This window comes from Haemaphysalis longicornis, unplaced genomic scaffold (assembly GCF_048455015.1).
Source record: "Haemaphysalis longicornis isolate Haplotype H1 unplaced genomic scaffold, Haemaphysalis longicornis Haplotype H1 scaffold_1, whole genome shotgun sequence".
Classification (NCBI taxonomy): domain Eukaryota; kingdom Metazoa; phylum Arthropoda; class Arachnida; order Ixodida; family Ixodidae; genus Haemaphysalis; species Haemaphysalis longicornis.
The window spans coordinates 195,786,448-195,806,163 of NW_027526203.1; the positions used below are offsets into that span (position 1 = coordinate 195,786,448).

At 50.3% G+C, this 19,716-nt stretch overlaps 1 protein-coding gene across 1 annotated transcript; it reads left to right on the forward strand.

Annotated features, from left to right (window-relative positions):
- The first annotated feature begins 6,702 nt into the window (after window positions 1-6,702).
- Window positions 6,703-18,843, forward strand: LOC144156269 (uncharacterized). The gene is made up of 3 exons (XM_077688206.1): window positions 6,703-7,729; window positions 18,323-18,375; window positions 18,718-18,843. Exons 1-3 carry the CDS (start codon window positions 6,703-6,705, stop codon window positions 18,841-18,843), a joined length of 1,206 nt encoding a protein of 401 aa, XP_077544332.1.
- The last annotated feature ends 873 nt before the right edge of the window (window positions 18,844-19,716 follow it).

Consider the following 19,716-nt stretch of genomic DNA (forward strand, 5'->3'; position numbering starts at 1 on the left):
TAAGGCAAGGAGCCGGCAAATAATTAGGCAGCTCCGACAGAAAACTGCCAAGAAAGCTGCCGGCTAATAACAGCTTACAGCGCGGAAGACCGGCACTCTTCGCTTCACGGCAGCTTGCGAAAGAAAACTCTCCAGCTGTCTGCCGGCAAAGCGCGTTCTCATACAGCATGCCGGCACTAATCATGTGACCGCAGCAAGCCAATAAGGGGAGACTGCCGGCAAACTTCCGCTCGCGCGGGTAGGCCGGCTGCCGGCCGAATATCCACTCCCAAGAATTGATGTTTCAAGCTGATATATTTTAAAATTTGCTTAAAATATGCAAAACTAACCATCGCGCGACATTTTTGCACTACTTTAATTTAATATTGCCGAAAGAGCCTTATCTCTAACCAGGATTTAACATCTTGCGACGCTTGCCACGTCTATCATCTGGTTGGGGCGGCATGTTGCGATGGCAACAGTCGGGTCGGTTCCGAAACAGATCGCGATTTGAACGTACGTAGATTTTAATTGCGGCAATACGTTGATATTAATTGCTGCGAAAAAAAAAATAAACATGCGCCAGTAAAATCGCAGTGCCGCTTCGAGCAGAGGCACCCGTGTTGGAGGCGGTTTGCAGAGCTTTATCGGCATCAAAACACGGATATCTCAGGCGCTGCGGCTGGCTAAACGTTCACCCACGACGCCCTGTCAGGCAGGCACTGCGTCATGGCATGGGACGACAGAAATTCTCTCATAAGGAGTGAAACAAACCCACTTGTCCGCCTACGGCCCTCCTGGGTTAGTGCAAAAAAGATGCCGCAAAATTTTGACGCCGGCTTTCTTAAAAATTACGGTGAAAGCGCAGCTCAGCGTTTCCGACCAAGGATGCCAAGATGCAGCACAAGTTGTCACGCAAGTAAACCAAAACATTTAATAAATGTTACAAGGCCAACAATATATTCCAGGAGCAGCTGCTTAACCAAATACTTCTCGCTTAAAACTAACCACGGTATTACGTATACAACACTCGTGTTTGACAACATCGCGAAACTGCACACATCAAGACAACTTAACGGGCGCTTGTGGCTGGAAATAAAGCTTTTTTTCAGAATCACTGTCACAAATACATCAGAAACATGTCACAGCGCGGCGGTATCAACGGGCGGAACAATTATGTGGCCAATGAAAACGGCACAAATAGCAAATACTTACAAAAATGAGGGCTACACAAAGAAGCTCGAAGATCGGCGCCCAGCCGCAAACTGACTGTTGGGGTTGGCGCCAAAATGATTACTCTTCAACCCAGCGCGCGCCCAAGCTCATGTGAACTGCGAACGCTGCGGAGGAGGTAGAGGTAGAGAGGAAAGCCACTGTTTTCCCAGTCCATGGAGTCACATCAGGCCATACCGTTGGCGCCAAACCTGATTACTCTCAAACCAGCGCGCGCCCAAGCGCGGGACTGTACGGCCGGCTACAAGAAGGCTAGAGGAAGAACTGCTAACAGCAGTTATCAGAAATACGTTTTAAAGACGTCATTGTCTGAGGGATATTATCCTTGCAATGATTGACTTCTAGAAGCCATCTTTCCCTGTCTGAAATCCCTTTCTGACGTTTCCTCCATAAATACGACGTTTTCTAGACATTCTGTGCTACCTGGGAACGGGGCTTCCAACAGCCTTCAGGCTCGGAGAATCCTAAAGAAAAAAAATCGCCCCATTAAAAAAGCACCCGTCATGAGCACAGCGCTAGCAGACGAGAACAATCAATCAGAGAAGAACATGACGTGGGCTGGTGGCCCCACCAAGCATCGAGAACTGTGCCCACTCCGCGAACTTCCATGCAGCTCCGGGCGTAAGTACCCCCGAGCACACATTGCGTGTACGTGTTCCCTTGAGGCCGCCGGCCAGTACATACAAAGCCGACTTGCGCACTTTCTCACTCGCGAAAATCGGGCCAACTTGAAGGATGTACGGGCGGAAGCTCGTCTGAGGCTGCCCATGGCGCGCACAGTAGTAGCAAGGAATTGCTTCGAATGGCCAGGTGCCACACAGGAACGGAATGCGATGGTGAGGGGATAGAATGGGGAAGACGTAAGGGAACTGTCATGGGGCAGTTGTTGGGTAGTGCAGACGCGTAGCCAGGATTTTTTTTTCGGAAGTAGGGGGGGGGGCTAAAGTTTGTCTTCACAGCCCTTAAAGGCTATGAAGACAAAATACATCTTTGGTTCATTAAACAGACTGCATTTCCCCGATAACAATTATACCAATCTTATCGCAAACTTCAAAAGAATAATCGAGATATGAAATAAAACATGAAGCAGCGGCCACTCCCCACCCACTTTCCGGCGATTTCTCTGTGACATCACAGGATCATTTTACGATTGGCGTCAAACGACGTAAGACACAGCCAATCAACATGGCTGCGCGATTGTAGAGAGCATCTAGTTCCATTGATGCTATCATTTCAATTGTTACGTGCAGTTAACACACTCATAACTACGTTTTAGTGCTGGCCTGTACTAAATCAGTCCTGCCCATATTACGTCACTGCAGCGCGAAATTTAAAAATTTTTGATATTTGTTGCATTGCTCCGGTTGAAAAACGTCTTCTGGGTTTGGAATGTAGGAAGGAAGGAATAGTACAGGAAAGGCAGGGAGGTTAACCAGGATACTGTCCGGTTGGCTACCCTACTCAGGGGGGAGGGGATACGGGAAATGAAAGGGAAAGAAAGGACAGCGGTACATATTAAAGGAGAAAATGAGAGAAAGAAAAGAAAGAAAGAACACAAGGCGTGACCAGGCAACTAGAAAGGCGGTACAAACAACGCACACAACCAGAAAATGCACAAAACTAATACGGTCCACTGATAAAATGGGTGAACTAAGGGCACTGCACTATATATAGTAATGTCCCTACAATCGTTCAGACAGGCCCCAGTAGGGCTTTTATAGCCTTTTCGGCCTGTGTCGGACAGCGCCTATGGCACAAAATTGTCTGCGCCGTAAAGGGGAGGTCGTCGAGTCGGCGAAGTGTGGTGGAGAGCTGTTGCCTCGGCGTTATGAAGCGGTCACAATGGCACAGAAGGTGTTCAATCGTCTCGTCGGTGGCGCACGCATCACAAGCAGGGCTGTTGGCCATTCCAATGGTGTAGGAGTAAGCACCGGTGAAGGCAACACCTAGCCACAGGCGACAAAGTAAGGTGACGTCCGAGCGTGGCACGTTATTAGGTAGGTGGCGCTGCAAATCTGGGTCGAGCGAGTAAAGACGAGCGTTAGCTGAGTGAGTTACCAAAGGCTAGTTGTTTCAAATTCAACAAGGTTGAATTTTGTCTTCAAATGGGCTTAAGGTCTCTATTGGTGTTATGATGGTATTTAGTGCCAGATGAAGTTGTAAACTGGGAAAAAATCCGCAGATCGCGTGGTGCAAATCTGCGCCCGTGATACGGTACGTATTCTGCAGGCACGGGCACCTTGTGCAGGCATTGCATTAAATTAGCATAGTTTCATGTGATTACTTGCTTTATTTCAACGTGTGTGGTATGATGAGTGTGACATCCGCAATAAAATGGTGTAGGCCGTAAGAATGAGATTTTTTTATTTAGTTGCTGTTGTCTAAAACGCAGAAGAAATTTTTTTTTTGCTGAGAATGCTTAGAGGCCAACTGCACTCAAATTTTCGACAACGTAAAAATAATGTCACCTAACAGTTCATACAAAAAGGGTGCGAAATGCAAAATACTGCGCTTCAAACATGAACGCGCGCGCCGCAAACGGCTCGCGACATTCGCGTTTTCGGAACCGAAACTGAATAGAAAAGGCGGCCATAGCGGCGGCCGGACGTGACGTACGTGAGGGAACGGAAGCGACCGCGCCAGAGCCGGCGGCCGCTCAGAGCCGCCTTCAAATACGCGTGGTAGCGCCGCGTTTCGCTTTTTTATTTCCACAGAAGAACTTCCACTAACGTTTGCCCATGATAATGGAGTTGGGCGCAATTCCGGCATCCCGTTGCTATCAATCGAGATGAAGTAGACCGCCCGACAGTAATTTTTTCCATCATAATAACTGCCGAAATAGCAATTTTTGGCATTGCAAGTAAAAAACGGACCCTGATTTACAAAGCTATTTGCTCGTATACGATATCGAAAAGCAGCTTTTATTATAGCCGACCCCTCGGCTATCACGTCGCCGTCTCTGAAGGGAACAAATCGCACGCGGGCGGAGATAAATCACTATTTCTACTATACATTACATGCAAACAGCTTCGTGAATATCGGCCCAGTATTTTTCCCCCTGTGTGCACATCGAGAATCGAATTATAAAAGGGATCTGAAACTATAAGCCCGCGTCCAGAGCTAAATGACGCACTAAAACACGAAGACACTTCCTATCTACCGCTGTTTTCTACTTTAACCAGAGACAGATACTGTTGAAAACGTTTTACTTTCAAATAAACTAAATCTAATGCTCAAAGTAAATACTTCACTTGGGAATCGAACAAAAATATAATCTATTATTTAGGAGAGGAGCAGTTTAGTTTTCGCACTTCCCAAATACGACGGCCAATATTTGTGCGGGTGTATTTGTTACTACGAGAAAGGCTGATTTTGGTTCACTTAGCGAGGGAGACAAAAGTTGCACAAATGTTTATAGCCGCGTGTACAAGAACTCTATTTGGGTCGTAAAACTTTTGGAAATGTCTAAAGGGTAGAGGTGGCGTTGGGCCAGCCCAAATGTGGCCAATATTGGACGCGGAGAGAGAGAGAGAGAGATAAAAACTTTTATTGACGCCACTGGCCTAAGGGGCCGCCACCACGGCTTGTGCTCGGGTGACCAGTGGGCGCTGGGAGTCTTCGTCCGAGCGGCCCAGGGCCTCCGTCCAGTGGTCAGGGGAAGTTATGGTGGGGTGGGGGTCAGAGGGGCAGGCCCACATGTGGTGTTGCACTGTAGATTTAGCGCCACAATGTGGGCAGAAGGGAGAGGGGTAGGCGGATGAATAAATGTGATGAAGGAGGGCTCGGTTGGGGAGCGATTCCGTTTGGAGGAGGCGCCACAGCCGTTCCTCCGAGGGGGATAGAGATGGGTGAGCCGGGGGCAACGTGTTGCGGGAGAGGCGGTAGTAATCTGTAACCTCCCTGTAAGTGGTGAGGGAGTCCCTGGCGGAGTAAACTCCTTGACGGGAAGTGGTCTCGTCAGGCGCACGGGTGACGAGTGCTCGTGCCGCCTTATGAGCCCACTCCGCGCCGTCTAGTCCCGTGTGTGCCGGTAACCAGAGGAGCTCCGTGGGATGCTGGGGGGCTGAATTTTGGAGCAGAATTTTGCAGGCTAGCGTGGAGATACAACCGCTAGCAAAATTTTTGATGGCCGTTTTTGAATCAGATAATATTAGATCAGGGGGAGGCCGGTGTGCGAGAGCCAGGGCTATGGCCACCTCTTCCGCAACATGAGGGGTTGTGGTGGGAATAGTGAGAGACGTCAGAGGAGTAGTAGTCGGCGAGGAGACGACAGCCACAGTGAAGGCCGGCTTGTGCCTGTGTGCTGCAGCGTCTACGTAGAAGGTGTTTGGCGAGGGGGGGAAAGTGGAAACGAGGGCACGCGCTCGAGCAGCTCGTCGGGCAGTATAATGAATAGGGTTCATATTACGGGGGAGTGGCCGGATTGTGATGTTATCTCTATAATCGGGTGGAATGCGAGCCGTGGGGGTTGATGTAAGAGGAGTATGTATTTGTGCCTTCTTAAGTAAGAGTTGGCCAGGTGTGTGTTTAGCCAGGCGATGTATCTGACCCGTACGATGCGCTTCGATTAATTCGCCCAGGGAGTTGTAGGTGCCGGTGGCCCATAGTTTGGCAGTGGATGCGTGAGGAGGCAAGCCGAGAGCAGCCCTGTACGCCTTACGGATGAGTCCATCTACTTTGGTGACCTCCGTGGTAGAAAGGGACAGATGTGGGAGGGAGTAGGTAATGCGGCTCAGTAGAAATGCCTGGATAAATCGGCAGCGGTCCTTCTCCGTAGGGCCGTGGCCCCTAGCAGTTACGCGCCTCAGGAGGCCTATGATTTGGGTTACGTGTGAGGAAAGGGTGTGTAGGACCGATGTGTTTCGGCGATTGGACTGGATGACTAGGCCGAGTATTTTTATGCGATTCACAGTTGGTATACGAGCATTATCCAGATATACATGCACGCTGGGTGCTGTTTTAGGGGTGGTGGCGTATGGTGATAGCATGATGAGTTCGGATTTTGATGGCGAGCACGTTAAACCTGCTTCCTGGGATGCCTGTTGTACCGCTGAGACTCCTGCTTGAAGTGTTGCTTCTGTGCTGTGTGTTTACGCCGAGACGCAAGGGAAACCCGAGCCGACGGCGCGCAGCCGGCGGCTCGGCCCGACGCAGGAAATACGAGGGCGCGACCCGGGGAGGGGAAGCGAAAAATAAAAGGCACTCTCAGACTGAACGCCAGACGTGTCGGCTGTATGTTTCTCACGCTCCGCGAACACTACATGGTGGCAGCGTACGTTCGAACCTCCTACGAAGGCACCGATGGAGGGGTCGCAAGCCCAGGAAGGAAAAATGGCCATGTCCAGTTTTCAATGCAAGCCTCCGGAGGAATTTACTTTCGCAAGCCCAAGTGAGTGGCCGCAATGGAAGCGGCGTTTTGAACGTTTTCGCATCGTGAGTGGCCTCGCCTCGAAATGCGCGGTGGAACAAGTCTACGCATTGGTCTACTTTATGGGCGACAAGGCAGAAGACATCCTTGCCTCATTCAAGTTGACAGAGGAACAGAAGAACAGCTTCAACGACGTTTTGCAGGCGTTCGAGAACCACTTCGTAGTTCGAAGACATGTCGTGTACGAAAGAGCTACATTCTTCAGAAGAGAACAGCGGGAAGGTGAAGGTGTCGAAGAGTTCGTCACTGAGCTACACCGACTGGCCAAGTTGTGCAGTTTCGGAGAACTGCATGACGAGATGATCCGGGACCGGATAGTAGTGGGCATCAGGGACCGCAAGCTGTCTGAACGAATGCAGCTGGATGCGGAGCTTACCCTCGAAAAGGCCACCAACATGGCGCGACAGTCTGAAGTCGTAAAAGAACAAGCTGCTACGCTCCACGGAGATAAGGAAGGAAACGTGGACAGAGTCGTCCAGACTCGTAAAATGACTGTACCTCCAAGAAATCGGAAGGGGTCTGCAACACGAGACAAGAAGCCGCCTGAATCCGAAGCAAAGCAGTGTATGTTCTGTGGCTACTCGCAGCACACTACAGGGAAGTGCCCTGCACAAACCGCGACGTGCAACAAGTGCCGCAAAAAGGGACATTTTGCCCGTGTCTGCAAAGGAGGAGCATCAGTCCGCGAGATCGTTAGTAGCAACGATGCATTTCTCGGAGCCGTCTCATCCAGCTGCGACGACAAGTGGATGGCTACTGTGGACATCAATGGGTCGCCCGTCACCTTCAAAGTTGACACTGGAGCTGATGTGACTGTGATTCCTGTGAAAACGTACCGGAGATATTTCAGGGATCTTCATTTCCAGAAGCCAGACAAGGTTTTGAAGGGACCCAATGAGCGACAACTTCCTGTTTCCGGCATGATAACGGCAGACATGTCATACCGCGACACGTCGATGAAAGGAAGCATCTACGTTGTGGATGGTCTTCAGATGCCTCTCCTGTCAAGGAAAGCTAGCGAAGAACTAGGCATTGTAAAACGTCTTGATCAAGTCATCATTCAGAAAAGCGAAGGTGTCAACCCACAGGGTGAGTTTCCCAAGCTGTTCTCCGGTCTTGGTAAAATTAAGCTCGCATACAAGATCAAGCTTAAAGAAGATGCTGTACCGTTAGCGTTGACCACTCCTCGAAAAGTTGCCATACCATTAATGTCGAAGGCCAAAGCAAAACTTCAAGAGATGGTTCAGCTTGATGTTATCGAGCCAGTTGAGGAGCCAACAGAATGGTGTTCTGGAATGGTCATTGTTCAGAAACCTGACGGAGATGTACGCATATGCGTAGACCTGACTGAGCTAAACAAGTTTGTAGAGCGAGAAGTTCACCCTCTGCCTGTCAGTGAACATGTCCTTGCGCAACTTGCCGGAGCCCAGTACTTCTCCAAAGTCGACGCCAATTCAGGATTTTGGCAGTTTGAGCTTGCGGAAGAGTCTCGAAGCATGACCACGTTCATAACGCCATTTGGCAGGTACCGGTTCAAGAGACTACCGTTCGGAATCAGTTCAGCGCCTGAATTCTTCCAAAGGAAGATGTCACAGTTTTTGGATAACCTGGAAGGCGTCGTGTGTAACATGGATGATATCCTGATCTACGGCAGGACACAAGCAGAGCATAACGCCCGTCTCAGAGCGGTTCTGGAAAGGTTACAGAAACATGGCGTCACGTTGAACCGTGAAAAGTGCGAGTTCAATGTTCAAAGGGTAAAGTTCTTGGGACACATCGTTGATAACCAAGGAATTCATGCCGACCCGTCAAAAGTGCAGGCTATCATTGACATGAGACCACCATCAAACACTCAGGAGCTGAGAAGGTTTCTCGGAATGGCAAACTACCTGATGAAGTTTGTCCCGAACATGTCAGAAATAGCTCACCAGGGACGTACCCAGAGGGGGGGCCCGGGGGGACCGGGCCCCCCCCCGAAATTTTTTGGGCCATACCCCCCTTTCCCACGCCACCTCTCATCGTCCCTCGCACACATTGTAAAGCGACGCCATACAAATCCTGGGCCTGATAGCTATTTCAGGCGTTTTTTTTTTCGGAATGAGCCAAATCTACCTAAGGAGAATTTGAGGGGGAAAAATGAAAGTTTGGAACCGGACCTAAATGCAGTGCTGTCAAAACTATTAAATGACATGTTTCACATGTCAGCCAGGGGAAATCTATAGCGACAAGAAATTAAGAATTATGCGGAGAATTTGAGCAATATTAAGATAAGTTCCGATTTGGCTCGTACTCATTTGAAACAGACAAGTTGGTGCGCAATTCTTATGAAAACTAATTTGGAATCGACTTTCAAGAAAGGTACGATATATATTTAAAGCAAAAAAGGCAATAAACATGCAACAGAGCTTAAAAAACAGCTCTTTTTGAATCGCTTAGTATGGTACTTTTTTGGGCACGCCTGAAAACACTCATGAAGCTCTTCATTGCCTTGCCATAAATTTCCAAAACGCTTTACAAGAAGCCTGCTCAAATCATCTTCCATGGCATGCCATGGCTTGTAAGAGGCAGCTAATTTGTTAGGTACGTAAATGGGAAATATGGGAGTAATAACAATAATAATAACCAGATTTCGTTCACTTCCGCTTCCGTTCACGTTACCGTAGTCGTGTGTCGGCCAATCATTTGCCGATCTCCTCATTGGTGTCTGAACTCATGGTAAGCCATCTCTCAAAAGCAAAAAAAAATTGACGCAAAAACGCACAAAACAGCCCGAAACGTCACACCAACGCGAAAGCTCATTGGGCAAATGAATTTGGCTCATTTTGATCTATGCCACAGCAGGGTATGGCTCATTTTCCACACAACGTAAGATCTGCGTACACGTTTGCAGGGAATTGTCTCAACTATTTATTTGCCACATTTTTTTAGGGTAAAGTTGCCCGGATTTTCTTGGCAGTGCAGTTTTACCTGACTTAGTTTTAGTTTGTGGATTAGGTTCATTTCGAAAAAAAAGATGAATCATTTGGTGGTCAACGTGGGATTAAAAAAACAGGCGAGGTATGTTTGCTCCGTTTACGCGGAAGCCAGTACCGCTGTACACTGGCTTCGTGCTCTGCTGCCAGCCTGCCACTTGCAATTCGCTGCACAAACAGGGTAAACCTGTTTGTCTGCAACTGGTGCTTCGGTTCTCTCAGACAGCAGTAGCTTATCGCTTGTTTCGCCAGGGTGGCGGTTTCAGCGGCTCGGGTCGCATGTGTTTTGGTGGGGAAGAAAATGTTTGTCTTTGAACATTCAACAAATCCCTCCATCCTAGCGCGCCGTGGTGTCGGCCGATACTATCGCCCATGCCTGGTGTTTGTGGCTCAACGAATTCCTTCCCTGAGCCGAACTCACAAGGCGTTTTTCACTAGTTTTCGTGGAAATGCTGCTTTTGTGTTTGTCGGTAAGAAGGGTAAGAAGTCTTCTTGCCGCTAGAAACCCGCTGTAGGGTTTCTCTGCGCAATGCCTTCCAACGTCTGGCTCGCGCACGTGTGCAGCGTCTGCCGAACAAGCCAAGGCGACACAAGGGCTTGGAACCGGATGGCGGCGAGCGGAGTGGCGCGAGGGGATGCTTGACCCCACCGTCCGGCGCCTCTAACATTACGCCCGCTTAGGGAAAGCTACCGTGGGAGTACAAAAGCCTTGTTCCACAGTCGGCGCGTCCGTCTGGATAAGAAGGATCGCTCAAAAATAAAGCGCAACAACGTTACCAAGCCCGGCGACGGCAGGATGACAAAGTGAAGGCGCGCATCGCAGTTGTACGGTGGCAAGAGACACCGGCGGCATTCCGTTGGACAACTAAAGGCAGTGACAGCGGCACTGTTGATTGACAGCCATTGTGGTTAATGGCTGCTATGCACAACGGCGGTGTAGTGATGCCAGCGCCGGTGGACCCCGTCGGGGCGATGACCCTCCTCCCTTCTCGCCGCTTTGCCGTGTCCCCCAAGCCGTCGGCGGAGTGGCAGCCCCTTGCGACGGCCTTGCCGGCGACCGTCTACGCGGCTTTTGGGAAGACTCGTTTCCTCCCGACTTTCTGGGGCGGCGGACAGTGGGGAGCGGGGGTCAAAATCCTAATTGGTACGTGTGTTGCTGTGTGGAGGCTGCTTCGCTTGCGGCTGCATGCGCAATTTTGCTGAGTTTGTCCGGAGCTGCGGCCAAGAGCGGTCGCATGAAGACTTGCTCTCGTGGCAGTTTCTGCGCGCCAGAGCCCCACGGATTTCTCGCCAACCGCGCGGCGGTTTGGCACCAGTTTCGGCCCCCGGGCCCCCATCAGGGATAATGCCGCGATACCCTTTTTATGCTCTGCGGAACCTTTTAATTGTAATCCAGTTTTCATTACCATGTGTCACCTTATGTTCATGCTTCGTCGTCTCCTGTAAATAAGTATAAATAGACTTTTTCTTCATCATCTACTTGACTCGTCTCATCATCGGGTCCTTCACCATCCTCCACGACGACACCACCCACCTCAACAACGAACCAAACTTTACTGGCGGGTTTACGGACCCCGAGCTGCATTCCTATGCACAGTCCTCGAGAACACCGGGCTTCAGCGGGGAAGGGCACGGAGTCTAAGTGGCCAATGGTCAACATGAGAGAGACGGGGTGCCGCGGGTGAACGGTGAAAATGAACCCGGGCCGGACATCTCGACGGACCCCAACCAGACTTTTGGCTGAGAGAAATTTCGGCTTGAAAATTGGACTGCAAACTGTGTCTTTGTATTAGAGAGGTTATGAAACCCCGGGTACATATGATAGCTTATTCTCGGGATGTCGGAATATCGTCGAGGTGTCGGCAGAGAGTAACGAGTTTACTTCACCAGCGGGCCGAACGAGAGGACAGAGGAGAAGCTCATTCCCGCCTTGCAGGACAAGCCACGCTGCGACGTCGAGGAAGCGACAAGGCGCATCCCTGGATATAACAAGGTTCTTTACAAAACTGCCAGAGGTAAGCGCTGACGCGCTGGCGCTTGCCACCGTTTTTTTATCTACATTTCCTGCAGTCCAGTGCGTCTCGATACTGCAAATTCCGAGGCCTGAATCATTGGTGCTTTGAATGGCAGACCGTTAAACGTCGAACTCCGAGGCTGTTTAGGGTAATAACACACGGAATTACGCGTGTGACATCTCCGATTTACCTAGCATTTTGTTTCCTTCCTTCATAACTAGTAGCCACATGTTTTGTTTGGAGAAAAATATGGAAGCGCAAGAGGGTTGCCACGGAGATCTGAACTCTCGAGTGCCTATGCACTTCCGTTTTTGCCGACTTCCATTGCGTATAACGTGTGGGATGCTCCGGAAATGTATAGGTACTGTGCAGTACGCGTATTTATTCCCGTAAATATTGTAATTACTGCCGTTCTTTTTTTTTTAATTTTGGAAACTTCGCGTAGGGATCTTTAACGTGCACAGAAATCTCGAACATACGAGTGTTTTTGCTTTTCGCCTCCATCCCAAGGGCGGATACAGTTAATTTCATTTCTCTATGCAGGTGTACGCGCATTTATGGTAAACGCTGCGCGTTTATCGTGTTTGTACTAGTAACGGCGGGTACCCTCGCCCTCTCCCCTGATTTGCATAGAAAAGTTACCTTGGGTTGGGCCCCCCCCCCGAAAAAAAATCCTGGGTACGTGCCTGTAGCTCACCCCATGAACGCTCTTCTAAACGCGAAAAGCGAGTGGGTATGGACCTCAGCCCAACAGAAAAGCTTCGAACTGCTGAAGAAAAAGCTGTCTGAAAGTCCAGTTCGATCAGTATTCCACCCAGAGAACATGACTGTAGTTTCAGCAGATGCCTCATCGTTCGGGTTAGGTGCAGTTCTGCGACAGAAGCAGAAAGATGGAGTCTATCGACCTGTAGCGTACGCATCCCGTAGCCTGTCAGAGACAGAAAGGAGGTACGCTCAGATTGAGAAAGAAGGCCTTGCTGTGACCTGGGCATGTGAGAAGTTTCAGGAGTATGTCACTGGATTACAGTTTACCATTGAAACTGACCATAAGCCGTTAATTCCGATTTTCATGTCGAAACATTTGTCGGATATCACTCCCAGGCTACAAAGGCTAAAAATGCGCATGATGCGTTTTTCCTATAAAATGACACATGTGCCGGGCAAGGACCTTGTTGCTGCTGACGCTCTGTCTCGACAGCCGCTACCTCACCGAGATAGCACTGAGCTTGAAGAAGAAGTTGCATGCTACGTTAGAAGCGTAATTGCCAATCTTCCGTCAACTGACAAGAGACTTGCGGAAATTCGACGAGAGCAAGCGGCAGATCCAATTTGCAGCAAGTTGAGCAGCTACTGCAATGATGGATGGCCAGACCGCAAAGAGCTCCCTTTCGAATGTAAAGATTATTGGCAGCACAGGTCAGACATAGCTGTTCAAGATGGCCTTCTCATGAAAGGATCAAGGATTATAATTCCTGGGCCCATGCGCAAAGAAATACTCGCGAAGATACACCAGGGACATCAAGGAATTGTTAAGTGTCGAGCAAGAGCCCGAGAGTCGGTATGGTGGCCGGGTGTATCGACAGAAATCGAAGAGCTTGTTCGCCGATGTACACAGTGCGTTAAAGAACAGGGATACAGACATGAGCCGTTGATGCCATCTGATTTTCCCGATCGACCATGGCAGAAAGTTGCCATGGACATGTTTCACTGTGGAGGGAAGAACTACTTGCTTGTGACCGATTATTATTCAAGGTATCCCGAGATCGCCCTGCTTCCGAGTATGACAGCGCAAGAAGTTATCAAGCACGTGAAGTCTATTTTCGCAAGGCATGGCATGCCTGAGACAGTTTTCAGCGACAATGGACCTCAGTTCAAAAAACTTGATGGCTCTGCTTTCCGCCAGTTCGCGGAAGAATGGGGCTTCGAACACGTAACATCAAGCCCCAGGTTTCCGCAAAGCAATGGCTTCGTTGAGGCAGCCGTGCGGATCATAAAGAAGAGCCTACAGAAAACGGGGGACAGTTATGTTGCTCTTCAGGCGTACAGAGCCACGCCACTTGCAAATGGCTTTAGCCCTGCGGAGTTGTTAATGGGACGGCGTCTGAGAACGTCTGTTCCGGCAGTGTCTAGTTCGCTAGATCCCGCTGTTGTCGACAATACAGCGCTCCGGGCGTGGGAACTGCGCCGAGCAGCCCAGCAGAAGAGAAACCACGACAGAAGGCACGGGGCTCGGATCCTCCGTGATTTAGAGCCGGGAGAAACTGTGTGGATAAAGAACCAGAACAAGACTGGAACGGTGCTTTCATCGGCGGGGTCTCCGAGGTCTTACATCGTGGAGACAGACACAGACCAACTGAGAAGGAACCGAATCCACTTAGCCCCAGTCCCTGAAGTTGAGGTTCCAGACTCATCGAATGAATCAACGCCTGGGAGAAACCCGCCAGCTTCGCAAGATGCAAGGAGACGTGAGGTGGGAGAAGCGCCGGTTTACGACGACCAAAAGCCGCCAGAAACAAATGAACCCCAGGAGAGCTCATCCACCCCACAAGGCTACAAGACACGGAGTGGACGTGTAGTCAAGCCTGTGTCATCCCCCCCCCCCCTCGGCTACGCCACTGGAACTTGCGACGGACGGATAGAGGAACCCCGCGTGAGGGAGGCAAACTAGACAAACTGGGAGATCACGGCAGCGACTAGAACCCAAACCTTGATCGAGATCTCACCGAAAGTCGCAAGAAAATCGCCGTCATTCATAATTTTCTCTTGCTACGAGCCTGGGAAGTTCGCCAATTTGGTGAAAAGGAGGCACTATGCGCGGCGCTGTGGGCAGCATATGGTTCCTTAAAAACTACAGAGAGAGCAGGGGGGGTGAAAATTTCGGAGGGGGGGGGAGTTTAACCCCCCAAACCCCCCCTCTGGCTACGCCACTGGGGTAGTGGGCATCTATAATAGAAAGTCTGGAGCAGAAAAGAGGAGGAAGAGCAAAAAGAGTTGGGGGTAGTGGAGGTAATTGGAGGAGAAAGAAGGTATAAAGGGAGAAGAAATATTGAAGGGGAAGAGCGGGGAGTAGAGAGGAAAAGAGAAATAAGGGTGGAAGTTTTAAGTGGTACTGGACCCAAGCAACCACGGACGTGCGTGGTACGTCCGAAAAACAGCCGAACATCCAATTCCAAGTTTGTAACGTCACTGTACGGGGAGGTTCCCTTTTGAGCCCATTCCCATTTCATCCTTCCCGCTTGTTCCCTCCCGTTTCAACCCGGCGCAAAACACCCTTCCCTTTTCGCCCTTTCCCATTTCGCCTGTTCCCATTTGAACCCGTTTCCATTTGAACCTTCTCGTTTGTTCCGTGCCGCTTCAACCCGGTACAAAACGCCCTTCCCGTTCGTGTTTTCCCATTTAGCCCCTTCCCGGAATAACGAACCCAGTTTCGACTCGGGTGACTCGGACCGAGGCGTGCGATTTTCGAAATTATACTTATGTCCGACTCTATTTTAACCTCATAAAAAAAACGTTACGGCTGACGGAGCGAAAGTATGCAGACACCCTATTAACCTGCAACCTTTTCGCAATGGTCCGTTTTACGATACGCGGAGCCAAATAAAAAACAACACGTAGGTTGCTGCGTTACATCCGACCCCGCACAGCGTTGGTGAATTACGTACAGCTGAAACCACACCCTTCCGTCTGCTTCTGCGTTGGTCGAGCGGTCTGGAACGTGTTGCTCGCATGCGTACTCCGCGGCAGCGGTGATAGTTCCAGCCCCTACGGTTGTATATACGAATGCACATGCACTTATATGAAACACATACAAAAAAAGAAAGGAGGAGAATTGACAAAATAGAACCTTTCCGCGGTCGCAGTGCCAGTTTGTAGCGTCCGGACCTCTTGCCGAAAATGAAGTTGGGTGTTTTAACAAATGCAACTATTAATTTATTGGGGGTAGTACAGGGCTACTGTTGTATTTCTACGCAGGAAAGAGATCTCGCGAAATATAATTACCAAATCTAGCAAAATACAGAAAAACGTATTTTATGAACGCGGGAACTATTGTGGACCAAGCCAGTGGTAAGGTCAATTTTAATATGTGGCCAAGGGTCACTTTATATGCACATATCTGTAAAAGAATGGTCATTGAAGTCTAAAGCTGAAATTTTTGCTTGGAGGAAATGGTTCGCACAAATTTTAAGAACCCCCCAAGCTGTATTCTCTTGCGTGTACCTTTTACGGATAATGCATAGGCGGCCACGCAGTACATGGAAAAGCAAAAGCAAACATTTAGGTAGTTATCCGTCCATAATAGAGAGTTTTAGCATATCGTTACCGTGTTTGCGCCACCGTTTACCGGGTTACAGGTTCGCACACCGTTCGCGTAGTTCGCGGTTTGCGTATTCCGGCGGCCGCGGTGCAAGTTGCGACATCTGATGAATTAGTTTCAAAGCAAATCACGCATAATTTTGTTGCTGTAGTTCACAATAACTGTAGTTGTTTTGAGAATACTGTAGCCATCGCCTGTAGAGCTATAAAAAGAAACCGTGTAGGTGGCGCCATCTACCGAGTAGAGTTAGAGTCAAGGGGAAATAGAATTTGCCCCCGCGCTAAATAATTAGGCAAGAAATGAGTAATTTATGCTGTAGTACTTACTCAATAACCTGCACTACCTTACCCAGCGCAATTTTGGAGGCTAAAAGCGCACTGCGAGCTCAGGAAGTTATCTGAACTATTTGAGGCGGGCGTTTTGGGAGCGGGTTGAAATGGGAAGGGTGTTTTGGGAACGGGTTGAAATGGAAAGCGGTCAAACGGGAAGGGCATTTTGGGAACGGGCGCAGACGGGACGGTCCAAACGGGAAGGGCGTTTCGGGAATAGGTTCAAGCGGTACGGGTTCAAACGGGAATGGGTTGTTTCGGGCTACAGCACGTCCATGTTTGGATGTACATTTGCGGACGTACTGTGGACATCCCGCAACGTATGTACAAAGGATATACACTCTCGTATGTCCGAAGGGCATCCACCCGTGGACATACAGTTACCGTGAAGCATCAAATAATGATGTAAATTTAATATAAAAGCAAAAACGGAAATGCTACTCCTCTTTTCAATTAAAATATTTTCTACATCAACACACCCACTTTCAGCTGAGGTTTTGTACATCAACGCACCCACACATTTCAGCTGTGTGTTACTAAAATAAGCCTAATTTTTAAGCTTTTTTGAAGCACTTCACCGATTCCAATGATGATCTCTTTAGGGAAGGGTGTATAAGAATTGAGAAGAGCTAACAATGTGTGAAGCAAGTTCACCGTGTTTGCATCTGCCCGGTAGTGCTTAGTGTAGTTCAGCGTAGTATTCGTTGTAGGAACATATGCTTCTCGTTAATACAAGATTTGTGATTCTGTAAATTTTTATTGAACCTCCGGAATACACCCAATTTCGTACATCCAAATGGATGTATGGAATTGTTAAATCCGGACGTCCATCGGACATATATAGTGTGTCCGTAGGCACTAAAACGGACGTCCAGGGGTCGTCTGCTAGAGCCGGAATAGACGTACGCTGGACGGCCGACAGACGTCCGGTGGTTGCTTGGGGCGGCTGACGGAAAGGGGAGGGGTCTACAAGACGGAAGGGAAGATACAAAGGAAGATCGGAGAAAATGAAATGGAGGAAAGGAAGCGTGGATCGGAGGAGAAGAGGAAACTTGGGATTGAGGCGTTGGTGAATGGGGTGGGTCAGAGTAAAGAATGCGGAGACGGAATGGAAGAATTGAGTGGAGCACGAGGAGGAGCATATGGGAGGGGAGTTGGCATAAGGAGAAAAAGTGTACGAGGGAGAGGTTTGGACAATAGGGCAAGGGAGAAGGACGGCAAAGGTAAGCTTGGTGCAGGGGTTGTAAATGCAGGAGTAGTGAGGAACAGAGGGCACGTGTTTCGGAGGAGGGTGAGTGCAGAAAAAGCGTGTGGTGTAGGAGTGAGAGCGGGACTGGCCGAAACGCTATTGTCTTTCGACAGCATTTGCAACGAAGCAAACAGATACGCGGCCAATTCTTTTCTATCCGACAATGCAACCCGCAAGACGCATACTCTTGCGTCCAGTAAGGTGCGGGTGTTAAAACTAGCCCCCTTGCCACTTATGGTCTACGCGTTCAATAATGAAACACGTTACGCACGGCGTCCTCATGGGAGCAATCAGCCTCCTCTTCCTGGACCGCTATCGTGGTCCGCAAGTGCGTACCACCTCAGATGCGTGCTTTTCCGGATACTGTGAGACCAAAGCATCTGGCGTCGCGACAGTTGGCGCTACGTTAGTGTCCGGCTGGAACACTGAATGTTCACCTGGTCCCGTCGGCTGTGAACAGGAGCAAACAGTGCGTGAGTTTCTCTGTTAAAAGCATGATATTTAAAGGAAGAGCGTTCACAATATTAGTGATATCCCAGTTTCGGGTCGGCTTTAAGAAATGGGGGCCGTCGAAACCCGGTCTTTCGAAATCATTAGCAGCGACACACAACCATTTTTTAGCTCTTTCATCCGACAATGGACCACAGAAGACATACTGATGGGGATGTTTCCTCCTGCATTCGTACACACGTTACAAGTCGCCCCCCATCAATATCATTGCCCTTAAACCCCTTCACGTTCAATAATGAAACACTCCACGCACAGGGTCCTCCTACGAGCTATCAGCCTCCTATTCCATAAGAACCCGTGGTCCGCAACTGCGTCCTGCCTCAGGTGCCCGCTGCTCCGGATGCTGTGAGACCAAAGCAGCTGGGGTAGCGACAGTTGGTACCGCGTCGTAGCCGGCTGGAACACTGCAGGTCCACAAGCCCGCTGCCCCCGATGCTGTGACCCTAGCTGCTGGCGTCGCGACAGTTGGTGCCGCGTCGGTGGCCCGTTGGAACACTGCAGTTCCACATGTCTGCTGCTCCGGATTCTATGTGACCGAAGCAGCTGGCATCCAGGAAGGCAGTGCTGCATCAATGGCCGGCTGTAACACTGCAGGTCCACATGCCTGCTGCTCCGGATGCTGTGTTACCCAAGCAGCTGGCGTCGCGAAAGGGCTTGCCGCGTCTGTGTTCGGCTGGAACACTGCAGGTCCACATGCCTGCTGTTTCGGATGCTGTGTTGCCCAAGCAGCTGGCGTCGCGACAGGGGGTGCCGCGTCAGTGGCCCGTTGGAACACTGCAGGTCCACATTCCTGCTGCTCCGGATTCTATGTGACTGAAGCAGCTGGCATCCAGGAAGGCGGTGCTGCGTCAGTGGCCGGCTGGAACACTGTAGGTCTACGTGGAACCCTGAAGGTCCACATGCCTGCTGCTCCGGATTCTATGTGACCGAAGCAGCTGGCATCGAGGAAGGCGGTGCTGCGTCATTGGCCGGCTGGAACCCTGCAGGTCCACATGCCTGAAGTTTCGGATGCTGTGTTGCCCAAGCAGCTGGCGTCGCGACAGGGGGTGCCGCGTCAGTGGCCCATTGGAACACTGCAGGTCCACATGCCTGCTGTTCCGGATTCTATGTGACCGAAGCAGCTGGCATCCAGGAAGGCGGTGCTGCGTCGGTGGCCGGCTGGGACACTGTGGGTCCACATGGCTGCTGCTCCGGATGCTGTGTGACCCAGGCTGCTGGCGTCGAGACCGTTGGTGCCGCGTCAGTGGCCGGGTGGAACCCTGCAGGTCCACATGCCTGCTGTTTCGGATGTTGTGGGAACAAATCAGCTAGCGTCGCGACAGTTGAGGCCGCGTAAGTGGCCGGCTGGAACAGTGCGGGTCCACATGTCTGCTGCTCTGGATGTTACGTGACCAAAGAAGCTGGCGCCCAGAAAGATGGTGCCGCGTCAGCGGCCGGCCGGAGCACCGCAGATCCACATGTCTGCTGCTCCGGATGTTGTGTGACCAAAGCAGCTGTCGTCGCGAAAGTCAGTGGCCGGCTGGAACACTGCAGTTGCACCTGGTCCCGTTGGTTGTGACCAGGCGCAAACAGTGCGTGAGCTTCTTCGCTACCTGCACGATATTGGAGGACAAGTGTTGACAGTATTAGTGTACTATTCAAGTACATACGCATCAACCTGTGAACGTAGAAAGCTGTCACTTTCTT